Source organism: Lathyrus oleraceus, chromosome 1 (assembly GCF_024323335.1).
Source record: "Lathyrus oleraceus cultivar Zhongwan6 chromosome 1, CAAS_Psat_ZW6_1.0, whole genome shotgun sequence".
In the NCBI taxonomy this organism is placed as follows: domain Eukaryota; kingdom Viridiplantae; phylum Streptophyta; class Magnoliopsida; order Fabales; family Fabaceae; genus Lathyrus; species Lathyrus oleraceus.
In genome coordinates, this window is record NC_066579.1 from 387,222,512 (window position 1) to 387,237,008 (window position 14,497).

Here is a 14,497-nt window from a genome sequence, read left to right on the forward strand (position 1 = left end):
TCCTAATATTTATATAAATAACTAACTACTCTTTTTATCATTATTACTATGTTCAATATAATTACAATTTTTTTTAAAAAAATATTTATATATATTAAATCCAATGCTTTTGCGACACCTAACACTAAGTTTTTGAAAAACAATTCACATCATTATTAGCTTATGTGTACATCTTCTACTAAACCATCCATCAAAACGCTATTGTTTACCAACACCCCATATTTTATTTTTTCTCTTTCAAAGTCCATATTTCACTTTTCCTAATTCTCCAATATCACGTTACAAATGACAAATTATTTTTTCTACTCATGCAAATATCTCGGGAAGTGTGGTCTCCCCTGTAGATTTTCTTCTTTTTATGGTTCAATTTTTTTTTTCTATCGTTACTTATACATAGATTTTGAAATTCTTCAATTAGAGTTTAATTTTTTACTTCCTATCATTATTGATTCAATTTTTTCCTTCCTACCATTATTGACAAATAGATTTTTGGATTATTGTTCTTGCAAGATTCAATTTTTGATATCTCCGGTTACGGTTTAATTTCTCCTTTCCGTAAACTCCAATAGTTTGATTATATTTTTTGATTTATTCTTGATAATAATTATTTATATTTATTATTTTTTAATAATAAAATTAATTTTATTTGAATTATAAATAATAAATATAGATAATAATAAAGACTTATTAGATTATATTCAATAGGAAAGTAAACATTTTATATTATTATTATTATGAGAATTAAATTTTACCTTAAAAAAATAGAGGCATGAGAAAATATGTCCAATGTATTATACATATTAACCATTAATAATCTCTAATATTAATAAAATTACACGAAATAAAAAAAGTTACTAAGATAAATATTACTCTAAAATCCATTCATAACTAATATTTATTACAATTGATCTATCAACATTTAATTTGAATCAACGAAATATAAATTTTATTCTTTAATAAAAAACTTAATTTTGTTCTCTATAAAAATAAAGTTTATTTGTCACTTATAAAATATTTATAATAAATTATATTTAAAGTTGTTCGCAATTAAATGCAATAATGAATGTAATAAATAATATTTAATTTTTTTATTATTAACATTATTACTGAAAATTGATAAACTAATTAAATTCTATTACATTATACTTTTGATTATCCATTTGTAATTAATTTTAATTTTAATTACTAAACAATATAATCACATCAAATTTACACATTTGGGTTAAACATTTGGGTGAATATAATAAATTTTTATAATAATCTAAAGTTCTTTATAACTCATAATTCATATAGTTTAAGACAGATCGGTATGATTGTTTACTTACCTATCAATTTTTTCCTTCCTACATACTGGCAAATAGATTTTGGATTATTGTTCTTGCATAATTCAATTTTGGATTTTCTTAATTATTGTTCGAGTTTCCTCTTCCTACAGTTTCCGACAAATCGATTTGGGATTATGATTGCAGCATTTGGTATGCGTGAAGCTGTTCTTGCCAGACTCAATTTTGGATATCTTTGATTACGCTTTAATTTCTCCTTTCCGTAAACTCCAATAGTTGATTATAATTTTTTATTTATTCTTGATAATAATTATTTATATTTATTATTTTTAATAATAAAATTAATTTTATTTGAATTATAAATAATAAAAATAGATAATAAAAATATATTAGATTATATTCAATAGAAAAGTAAATATTTTATATTATTATTATAAAAACATAGAAAAAAAACATAGGTTATAATCATAAGAAAAATCATAGGAACACATCAGTTAAATTTTTAAATACCTCACCATAACAACAATCCTATTCACTTATCTATATCATCAAATAATTAGTAATGAAAAATTTAATCTTAGATCTTAATATCGATCGTGATGATTGATTACTTTGAGTCAATGTAAGGGGGTACTTCACCGAATGGAGCGATAGGTCAAGTATGGGACGTTCAGTAAACAATCCCTTAGCTCAAGTCCTCGGAGATACCCAACAGGGAGCGGAGAAGGCTGAGGCAGAGACGGAGCCGCTTTGGAATGGAAGCGTCAACGCAAGAAAAAGAAAAGCCAAAAACGTGAAGTAGAGGGATCCCATCCTGACGGATGAGCCGCTCCCTCCCCCGGTTAACTACCACTACCCGGTCTTACCTTTTAATTGATAGCTCTGAGACCGGAAAAGAGTTGTTCGATTGTGAGACGTTATAATCTGAGAAACGATGAAGAACAAATATTCGTTGAAATGATTTTGTTAGATGAGAAAGTATTAACTCTTTATCCCAAATATTTTATTTGTTGTTAGCAAAATATACTTTGATTTCAATATTTTATTGTTATATTTTTTTTCGTGGAACTCATTTACATGCAACAATAAACAAATATCTTATACCACAGTTTAGAGAATTGATAGGAGAGAGAAATTAATATACCATACAAAATATAAAAATAGTTCCGGAAAATGAAACATACAAACAAGTCAAAGGCTTAAAAAATGCATGGTTTTTGCAAATATTCAAGATTCAAAATCTACAATTCCACGCCATTATTTTAAATGTGTTACCATAGAAACAATTTCATAAAGAGTTTGAGACAACAATAGTGTTTACACAAGTTACCCTACAATAATATAAATCATATTATATAACTATATTCATATTTATTTTCAGACATAGTTGAAGTGCTTCATGCTCTTGGACATGAAGAACACGTTTCTGTACAAGAAAAACCTACAAAAATTATCAGACATGAATTGAGGCTACAAGAGTAAGATTTCAACTACGCGTATTTGTTTATTCATATATCATATATAAATCAAGTATATCAAATTAAAATTAATCTTAACATTCTAATCATAATTTATTCATAGGAATAAAAAATTGAAGTTCACGTAATGGAAAATAATAGTTATTGAATTTGAAAATTTGATGACAACTCAATAGAAAAAACCACTATTGTTGCAATCACCTCTACAACAGTGAAGATGTTTAGAGATAACTATACATTTAACCGTTATAGAATTATCATTTGTATTCCACAAATGAATACTCGATCAACTCAACTTCAGCTACCCGAATTCCACCGCCTAAAAATATAATATACCCATCAAATATACTTTATCCGTTAAATGCTAACATTTTTGAATTGTCATTTTAAATAACTAAAATTTAAAGTTAGACTTTCACTATCTCTTTTTATTTTGTATAAATTATACATTCCATCAAATGACCAAATAGAAATAAAGGAGATTCTAATCACTTAGTTTTCAAATATGTCACCTCAAATTAGGATGACCTAATATAGAACTACACTGCAAAATATAATAGCAATGACATGAGAGTTAGATGCACAGGTACACTATAAATTTTATTTAAATACTCTTTTGTAAATAAAATTCTAAAGTTGTTTTACTTACCAGTTTTTCTAAACTTTTAAATATAGGAGGTTTTCTTCATAGTTTGAGCAAATATAAATGAAATTGATGATACATTTAGATGTCATTACATTGAATGTGAAAAATGTATGAAGAAACTTAAACAAGAAGACAATGAATTGAAATGTCCTTCATGTGAAACATCTTAAAAGTGTCCAAAACCAAGGTTAGACATTTTCAATCATAAACCATCTTATCAAAAATATTATTAGTAATATAATATAAAAACATGTAATCATAAGTTCAAGATAATGCTAAAAATGTTCGATGAAACCGTTAAAGCGACTTTAATATTTTTTGATCAAGAGGCACAAAAACTACTCAATACAACGACTCAAATGTTCTTGCAACAACAAGCTAACATGTCTACATCATCAATACTACAAAATCTCGGTCATCGTACTCTTATTTTTGAAATAAAGTTGTATGCAAAAAATTTAAAAGAAGTTCCAAATCTACACAATACATACCAGAACCAATTCTAAAAACACCTATTAAACATGTAATTAAATTTGTACTATAATCATACAAATATATTCTAACTTTATGAATATTAACAATATACTTATTACATATAGGAGTCTATATCATCACCAATTATTCAAATTAAATAAGATCACCAAGAAGAAGAAAAAGAAGAAGAAGAAGAAGAACGTGGAAGAGGAAATGATGGTGACAACATCAATGGTAAACCATACAATAAAAGAAAAATAAAAACTCGCAGTGCTAAACGAAGGCTAATCATAACATCCAAAGGAACAACAAAGGCTCATCTAAGAAAAAAAAACCAAAAATCATAAAAATTGATTCTAATTTTGAAGTCTTCTTTCATGTTTTAACATTTATTTTTATGTCTCGCATTCATTTTCATATTTATAAATATATTACTTTTCGATTAAAATTGGACTATTTTCTTTTGTTATGCTAATCTTATTATCCATATTAGAATTTTTATAGTAAATAATATCTATCATAAATAAAGTTTTATTTTATTTGACAACTTCATGTACGATCTTCTTTACAACCTGCACAGCGTGTCCTAATCTAGTTTATTAATTAAAGTGATAGGAACGTACATTTTCCATTCTTCCAATAAAATCTAAACAAGACTAAATTATTACTACGGAGATAAAATGTTAAGGGTAAGAATCCTAATAATATATTCACAGATTCTTTCCTTCTTCTCTATTATTTTACTTTACTGCTATAGCTTTGATTTATTTCATAGCAATATCAAAATTAATGGACTAACTCATTAATCCCGCTTGTTGTAAAATATTTTACTGATATATTAAAAAGTGATTCTTACATGTTACATCTACATGCTTTAAATAAGAGAGAATAGAAAACCTAATGGACTTTGACTAATAGGCCTCATTACTAATAGAAATAATTACTATTTACAATCTAATATTTACAACACTCCCCCTCAAGCTGGTGAATGGATATCTATCATTCCCAGCTTGCAAGTAAGTTGCCTGAATCTTTCTGTTGGTAAGCCTTTTGTTAACACATCTGCCAGTTGATGCCCGGAAGGAACGTAAGATGTAGTTATCAGTCCACTATCCAACTTCTCTTTGATAAAATGTCGGTCAATCTCAATGTGTTTAGTCCTGTCATGCTGAACAAGATTATGAGCAATACTAATAGCCGATTTATTGTCACAAAACAATTCCATAGGACCTTCACATTGTATCTTCAAGTCTTCTAGAATTTGTTTCATCCACAATAGCTCACAAATTCCTAATGCCATAGCTTTAAATTCTGCCTCGGCGCTTGATCGAGCAACTACACTTTGCTTCTTACTCTTCCAAGCTACAAGGTTACCACACAGAAAAGTACAATAGCCTGACGTAGATCTTCTGTCACTCACTGATCCGGCATAATCCGCATCAGTGTAAGTCTCCATAGTTAGATTTCCACCTCTTTTAAACAAAAGTCCTCTCCCTGGAGTTGCTTTAAGATATTGTAGAACGCGGTCTACAGCCTGCAAATGTCTCACCCTCGGATCATGCATGAATTGGCTTACCACACTGACTGCATATGCCAAATCTGGTCTAGTGTGTGCCAAGTAAATCAATTTTCCCACTAATCTCTGATATTGACCCTTGTCAACTTTGTCACTTTCCTCCTCAAAGCTTATTCTGTGATTTTGTTCAATGGGAACACTTGCAGGTTTGCATCCAAGTTTGCCAGTTTCCTGCAAAAGATCAAGCACATACTTCCTTTGAGAAATAAAGATGCCTTGCTTTGAGTAGGCTACCTCAATTCCCAAGAAATACTTGAGTTGCCCAAGGTCTTTCATCTCAAACTCTGCTGATAATTTCTCCTTGAGGAAATGTCTCTCAATCAAATCATCTCCTGTAACAATAATATCATCAACATAAACAAGAAGTACAGTCAGTTTTCCTCCTTGTGAATGTTTAAAAAATAAAGTGTGGTCTCCTTGACTTTGCTTATAGCCCAAACACATCATTGCCTTTGTGAATCTTCCAAACCATGCCCGAGGGGACTGCTTTAGTCCATATAAGGCTTTCTTCAATTTACACACCTTGTTAGTTCCATTTGTTATGCCAACACCTGGTGGAATCTCCATATACACTTCTTCCTCTAAGTCTCCATGCAAGAACGCATTTTTAACATCAAACTGTTGCAATTCCCATCCACATGAAGCAGCAAGAGATAGTAAAATTCGAACAGTATTCATCTTTGCCACTGGGGCAAATGTCTCCTCATAATCAATACCATACGTCTGAGTATAACCTTTTGCCACTAGTCTTGCTTTGTACCGATCAAGTGTACCATCAGATTTGTACTTTACAGTATAGATCCATCTGCATCCAACTGGACTTTTGTCTCTTTTCCTTTCAATAATCTCCCAAGTACCATTTTTTTCAAGTGCTCTCATTTCCTCATCCATAGCTTGGACCCAATTTTTATTTTGCAATGCTTCTTCAACAGATGATGGGATTTTCACAGAATCAACAGCTGCAATAAAACTTTGATATTGTGTGGAAAGATGTTTAGTGGAGACATATTGAGAGATAGGGTGTCGATATAGGGAGGGACAAGATCTTTTATCCTTCCTCAAAGCAATGGGTAAATCAACTGGATTAGTGTCACAAGTATCAGAAATGGCACAATCATCACTAGAGGAATCATTTTTAGTACTTACCTCCGGTTCAGGCGATTGAATTTGTTTCTGGAGAAGGTCAGGTTTACTTCTTCTCTGATACACCAGAGTTGGTGCTGGAGGTGTTGATTCCTGTAAAACAGAAGGCCTTGAAGGACCAGGAACACTTACTGGCTCAGATTCAGGTGTTGAACTAGGACTCAAACTCAAACTAGGTGACAACTCGGGTTCAAGAGAGGGAACACTGATAGGTGTTCTAGGGAGGCTAGGACCAAGGATCAGAAACTCGGACTCAGACTCAGACTCTGACTCTAAGTCACTTATGTTCTCCCCCTGAGACTGAGAACGAGTGAAATATGACACATTTTCATGAAAGGTGACATCTTTGGAGACAAAGAATTTTCGACTCGGAGGATGATAACATTTGTACCCTCTTTTGTTGGGTGCATAACCCAGAAAGATACATCTGACAGCACGGGGATCCAATTTGTTGCGATATTGTTTGTGAACATGAACAAAAGCAACACAACCAAAAATGCGAGACTCAAGAGTGTGTAAGATAGGAACAGATGGAAAACGTGAAAGCATAAATTGGGCAGGACTTTTATTACCTAACACTCGAGATGGGACCCGTTAATCAGATAGGCAGCAGTAAGAATTGCCTCACCCCAATAAGAGGTAGGAACAAACATTTGAAAAAGGAGAGATCTAGCAACTTCAAGTAAATGACGATTTTTTCTTTCTGCGACACCGTTTTGTTGTGGGGTGTCAACACATGTGAATTCATGGAGAATGCCATGTTTACTAGTGAAATTGGAAAAGGTATGATTGACATATTCTTTACCATTGTCAGAACGAATTCTTTTTATGCCTTTCCCAAATTGCGTTTGTACCATATTATAAAATTGGATAAATATTTGTGGTACTTCGGATTTAGTATTCATCAAGAAAATCCAAGTTACCCGAGTACAATCATCAATAAATGAGACAAACCATTTTGCACCAAAAATATTAGAGGTAGGGGCAGGTCCCCAAACATCAGAATGAATCAAATCAAATGGTTCATCACTTTTATTAAAACTGGAAGGAAAAGATACACGATTGTGTTTTGCCAACTGACAAACATCACACTTAAAAGACTCAACAGAATGGTGTAAGAACAACGACGGGAACATAGACTTAATTATATAAAATGGAGGATGACCGAGACGCTTGTGCTGAAGCCAAATTTGTGAGGCTGAAGAGGAAGACTGAGACTGGAAACAGGAGGACAACACCTTTGGATGGTCATCAGAGAAGTAGTATAACCCTTCCTTTTCCTTAGCAATTCCAATCGTCTGCCCCGTGGTAAGGTCCTGAAAAACACAATGGGACATAGAAAAAATTACTTTACAATTCAGATCACGGGTAAGCTTATGGATGGAAATTAAATTGTGGGAAAGTGTGGGAACATGAAGCACATATTGCAACTGGAATGGAGGTTGCAAGTCAATATTTCCAGTGCCAACAACACAAGCATGAGAGCCATCAGCAACAGTGATATAAGGAATACTCGAAGGTGTGGTATAAGAGCATAATAATGTGGAATCAAATGTCATATGATTAGTAGCACCAGAGTCAAGAATCCACGCATTCTTAGGAATATTACCACAAACAGTAAGAGATCGGGAACACAAACTCTTACCAGTAACTGCTAGAGACCCAGAACCAGAAGGCTTACTCATGGAGTCAAGCATAGACTTCAATCGTTCCACATCATTCTGACTGAAGGAGGAAAGATCAGTTCCCCTCTTTTCAAAGCTTTCAGTATCCTGGACATGTGTAGCAACATGTGCCTGATACTGGTGCATGTTGCGAGAACCGCCACCTCGGCTAAGAACCTGCTCCCTCCCATGAAGTTTGAAACACCTATCCTTTGTATGCCCTGATCGGTTACAATGCTCACAATAGAATTTGTCACGAACATTCTTGGATGATGATGGTGGTGGTCCTTGTCTTGTTGTTTTGCTAGCTACTAATGCTGACACATCCGGGGGCTGTTCATGAAGCATAGCTTGACGACGGGTTTCCTCACTATGGACAGTGTAAAAAACTTCATTAAGATCAGGAAATTTTTCCTTACCCAAAATCTGCACCCGAATAGGGTCAAATTCAGCATTAAGGCCTGCTAGGAAATCAAAGATCCTATCCCGCTCAACAACAGTATTCAAGGTGGCAGTATCCTTGCTGCACTCCATCTTCAAATTCTGATACTGATCCAACTCAATCCAAAAACCATTGAGAACTCCAAAATACTCAGTGATCGAAAGATTTCCCTGCTTAGTGTTGAAGATTTTCCTCTTTAAATCATAACAAGCAGACATATCTTGTTTCATGGAATAACTGCGACGAAGATATTCCCAAACTGCCTTTGCACTTGAGAGATACATGCAATTTCTACTAATTTCTGGAGATATGGAGTTCCAAAGCCAAGTAATAATAGCAGAATCATCTTTATCCCAGGAAGGGAAGTTAGGAGCAGTAACCAGAGGAGGATTTCCTTCAATATGATCAAGCATGTCGCAACATTTTAGAGTGTGTCTGATGAACTGAGACCATTGAAAATAATTTTTGCCGGTAAGCCAATAACCTTTTTGAACGACAAAATCCTTAGCATTAAATGGGGCTGGTGGATTTGTGGGAGGTGGAGGTGGAGGTGGAGGTGGAGGTGGTTGATCGTTAATAATCTCAGCCATTGAAAGGACAATCGAGAGAAAACAAACCAAGAAACATGATGGATTAGGGTTTCAAAGATGAGTGAACAAAAAACAAGAAGCACGATGTGCTACAACACAAAACAACAATGACCCAAACACCCAAAAACAACAACAAACTGCAAACTGCAGTAAAAAAAAACTCCGCTACAAGGCGGCTAGGGTTTAGGCGGAAGCGAATCCCCCAAAATCGAGAGCTCTTGATACCATGTTGTAAAATATTTTACTGATATATTAAAAAGTGATTCTTACATGTTACATCTACATGCTTTAAATAAGAGAGAATAGAAAACCTAATGGGCTTTGACTAATGGGCCTCATTACTAATAGAAATAATTACTATTTACAATCTAATATTTACAACACCGCTCATGGTGTTGTTCTTATCTTTAACTTTGTTAACCAAATTTAAGAAGATTAAGAAGGCTTAGAAGGCGCAGACGCAGTAACCGGAGAAGACGAAGAAGGTGCAGACGCAGTAACTGGAGAAGACTTAGAAGGAGCTGACGCTGGAGAAGACGAAGAAGGTGCAGACGCAGTAACTGGAGCAGACGCTGGAGAAGACGAAGAAGGCCCAGACTCAATAATTGGAGTAGACGAAGCAGAAGAACCGGCAGAACCGCCACTCATAGGACCAAGAGAACAAGGTACCCCAGAACTTGTCATCCAAGGTGTACCAGAAACTTGAAGAAATTTGCCAGGGTAAAAAGCAGCAGCCTCAACCGCAGTTAAAGCTTTAACATTAGGCCACTTCACTCTTGCTTTGAAGTCAGCACCAGGACCTTTATTGTTATACTCCAAAAAAGTAGCTGTGTCCATAAAATCAGTTCCCATCCATGCTTGGTAACCTTCAGGGAGAAAGACATCATCTATAACTGAGTCCATTATCACAACTTTGGAGTATGGTTTCCATGGTCTTCCTAGGAAAGATATTTTGGGTGTCACTGATGCTAATGCAGGTTCACCCGTGAAATGACAACTTTGGAAAACAAGTGCAGTTTGAGTGCTCGCTGAGAGTCTTCCACCAGCTGTTACTAAACATGCTTGGCCTAGTAATGGTTTTCTAACTACAATTTTGCAGTTTTGGAAAACTGCAAAGGGGTCCCCGAAGATGAAGTCGATTGTACCAGAGATGGTACAATCACGGTAGAATTGCCGTAGGGCTAGGGCGAAGAGTGTGTCTTGGTAACCATCTATTTGACAGTTGTAGAATACTGCCATATCTCCTGAAACTCTCAGTGCCACAGCTTGCTGTTTAGCTGGTCCCGCTGTGTTTTCAATGCCTATATCCTTTCCCACGAAGTTTGCACCATTCACACCTGCCATACATATACAAATTAATCAAATAATTAAACAATACTTATGCTCTTAGCTTAATTAAAAAAGATTGTTAAATTAGACCCATCATCACCGGAGTTTGAACTCTTATATTCACACTTCGTCTACGGATATATAAATATTTTACTTACCGAAAGTTGCACTGTCATAAGTTAGGACGCCATCAGCGAAATTGAGGCTACCAGTGAATCTGGTTTTTGTAGGACCATCACCTATGATGGTAACATAATCCATCTTTAGAGGAATAATAACAACCTCTTTATAAGTACCCGCCTTAACATAAATGATAAAAGGTTTTGCATTATTTGGCGGAACAGTCTTAAGAGCTTCGGCAACGGTTTTAAACTGCCCACTACCATCTTGCGCCACAACAGCATCTGGCTTAACACTTGAAGCAGCAAGAAGTCGTCTTTGTCCTTCACTAACCCATGTAGGATAACTATCAAAATGTTTTTCGGGTTCATCGGATAAAAGCCTCCTGTGAGTGTGAAGACCAACTGGAGTTTGACCAAAATCCTTAAGTACTTCGGAAACAGAATTAAGCATGTCAATAGCAGTTTTGCTTAAACTCATAGAAGTGTTCATAACCTCAGCCAATCTCTGACTACCTTTTTTGTTTACTTTTTCAAAAGTATCCAAACATGTTTGTTGATCTGTAAGTGTAGCAGTCATCCAAACTTGAAGATCGAAAACAAAGTCACTCAACTTATTGAAATCTACTGTGTCTAATTCACCAACAGATTTATTAACTCCATCAATAGCATCATCCATTACTTCGTCGCAAATTCGCACAGCGTCTTCCGACCTTTTGTCGACTGCCAATTCCTTATAAAGAACTCGAGTGTCTATGTGTCTCTGTAACTCCCCAGCGTCTTCAATGAGTGCTTTTTTTATAGTATCTTTTATTGTCATTGTTCCCTTAAATAATCTTCCTAGTTTCGTGTTACATTTTTCGGGGTCTGATTTACAAAGACTATCAACATCCTTTTGTGGGGTAAAGATTTTTCCATTTTGTTCTCCTGGTCCTCCAAAGCCACCGCGCGTTATACCGACCGCATCGGTTCGGACCACAGCGATAAGAAGAATGTAACAGACACCAACAACTGCAAACCTTTTCTTCTGGTTATCGCGCATTCCTTCCATATTTATATGAAAATTCTACTAGTATTAGTTTTTGTACTAAACTATATGTAATATTTTTTTTCTTTTTTTTGTATAGTATTTTTCAAATTCCCGGTAGGGAGAGCTCTATCTTCTCCATTTGTGATTATGATTCTATATATACAGCTGCATTGAATTAATTTTACCAGAAAAAACAATCTCCCATGTTAAACGGAAAAAAAGATGAGAATTGTTTACTATGAAAATAGTGGTATTGTGCATAACTTCTAAACATGGTTTATAACATAAGCTGAATTTTAGCTATTGACCAATTCTGGCATTTCATTGCGGAGTGGTAATTATAACAGCCATAGGAAAAATTCTTAGATAGATATAATCAATCATAGTTTTTTTAGTTAATTAAAATATAAAAATGAAATTTTTTCTCTCCTTTATTTTCACAACCACCCATGATTCCAATTAAAAAAGAAAAGAAATTAAATTTTAAATATATTTAAAATCTTCTTTCTCCTTGTTAAATATGGATATAGATATGTTTTTATACAAGTATTTCTTCAATTTGAGGATGACATTGAACTGTCAACTTCAGTACACTTTATCAATTAGATGTTGTTATTCACAAGCGTGTGGACAATGTCTTTTTAATAGAAATGATAGTGACACTATTTTAAATGTTGAATATCATATATTTATAAGGTGTAGATACGAAATTGGTAGTTATAAATAATATATTTTTTATACTTGTTACATTTTAGGTGTTTAAGTAACAGTACACCTTTGTAAATATTAGAGATACAACCTACCAAATACCTAGTATTCTTTCTATATATACTAGTGTACATTTGTGGATTTTTTACTTAATTAACCCACTTTTTCGAATAAATTCCCAAAATAACCCAGTTTTCAAAAAATTTCCCAATATACCCCACTTTTAGAGGGAGGCGCCAATTGGATTGGCGCTCCCTCTTAAAAATTGCAAGAAGGCGCCAATTGGATTGGCTAGGGCACCTGCCCTAGCCAATCCAATTGGCGCCTATGTGTAATTTTTAAGAGGGGGCGCCAATCCAATTGGCGCCTCCCTTAAAAAAGCCTCAAATGAAAAAACTTCCAACATGAAAGTTGTAGATCTTTTCAAGACAATGAATTTGGATATAAATTTTGCAACATTTGGATTTTTTTTGAGAAAGTTATGGGCAGTTGAAGTTGGACTTCTGAGTTTTTCAACTGCTATCTGACCTATAATGTTTTGTATTATTGCATGTGTTTCTTTTAGGAATATGTAATTTTGTCCAACATAACATTTGAAGTAGACATCTTAAATTTTCCAATGCACTTGGTCCCACCTCAAAATAATTAAAAATGAGTGAGTTATGTCCCTGCGAACTTGACCCAAAATTAGGGTTTCTGTCAAAATGACCTATAATGTTTTGAAATTAATGATGAGCTTCCAAGTTTCAAATGGATTTTTGATGAACATGAAAGTTGTTCATATGGCGACTGTTGTTAAAACTTGAATGGAGGCGCCAATTGGATTGGCTAGGGCAGGTGCCCTAGCCAATCCAATTGGTGCCTATGTGTATGTTTTAAAAGGAGGCGCCAACTCAATTGCCGAGTCCCTCATAAAATGCCTTTTTTGTCTTATAAATAGATGCGTAGTGTGACCTATTGTTCCACAATTCATATAATCATTTGGCTATCATGTTTGGTGTTCGTCGCCGATACGGTAAGGTGATTTATGCGAGAGACAAACCTCAATTGCTGATGCTGTTTTAGAACATCACCACGTTAGATCAACTGAAGAGGGAGCTGGTTCGATGGTTAGACGGGAAAATACCAGAAGGGGAAAAAATCAGAAGTATTGAGAGACTTGACAGTATCTTTGGTTGGGTGCGAATGAGGACTGATAAGGATGCTAGGGAAATGATGTTCGGTCGAGACGACATTAATTTGATTGTTGTAATCAGTTAGAATTATTTATGTTTTCAGATGTTTTGTACTGATGTTGGTTATGAAACTCGTTGTAACAAGAACTTAATGATATATAATGATTGATTGTTACAGAAATACAATGTTACAAAAAGCATAAGATCTAGATACAATGTTACAAATAGCTTAAGATCTAGATATCATGTTACAATAAGCTTAAGATCTAGATGATGTTCCTTGATTGGGACAGTTGTTTTTGTTGTGTCCTGGTTGACGACAGATACTACATAATCTTATCATTTTATCTGTGGAATCCATCTCTGTTCTTATACGTGTGCTGTTTGGCCTTCCTTTCTTCTTTCTACGCATCTCTTCATTGTGCCAAACAATATCTCCTTCATATGGAGGCCAGTAATCCTCCATTGGTAGTACTGAAAAGCTTTGACTATATACATTCATGATGGTGTTGGCCTTGTACACATCAGATAAATAGGTGTAAGCGTCTTGACGAGTATAAGCGCATGCTGCAATGACATGGGAGCAAGGTATGCGGAAGGCCTGAAATTTTCCACAATCGCACCAACTTCTGTGTAGTTTAACCGCGTAGGATAAATTTGGTCTCCCCTCGCTGTTGCCCATTGTTTCCTGGACGCTGAAATTTTGTCTATGACGGTCAAACACTGTTACAGCGTGTGTCGTAGCTTTGATGCTCTCCTCTTTCATGACCTTCATGCAACATTCACTGAATACTTGTCCGGACATTAACACTGCACTCCATCTTTCACCTCTGGTTGCGA

The 14,497-nt window shown here is 34.4% G+C and overlaps 1 protein-coding gene across 1 annotated transcript; it reads right to left on the reverse strand.

The window, feature by feature from the left end:
• Nucleotides 1-9,500: 9,500 nt before the first annotated feature.
• LOC127073334 (pectinesterase/pectinesterase inhibitor) lies at nt 9,501-11,841 on the reverse strand. Its single transcript, XM_051014490.1, has 2 exons — nt 10,784-11,841; nt 9,501-10,633 (listed from the first exon to the last, which is right to left on the reverse strand). The coding sequence occupies exons 1-2, from the start codon at nt 11,793-11,795 to the stop codon at nt 9,732-9,734; spliced, it is 1,914 nt and encodes a 637-aa protein (XP_050870447.1). The 5' UTR covers nt 11,796-11,841; the 3' UTR covers nt 9,501-9,731.
• Between the last annotated feature and the right edge of the window lie 2,656 nt (nt 11,842-14,497).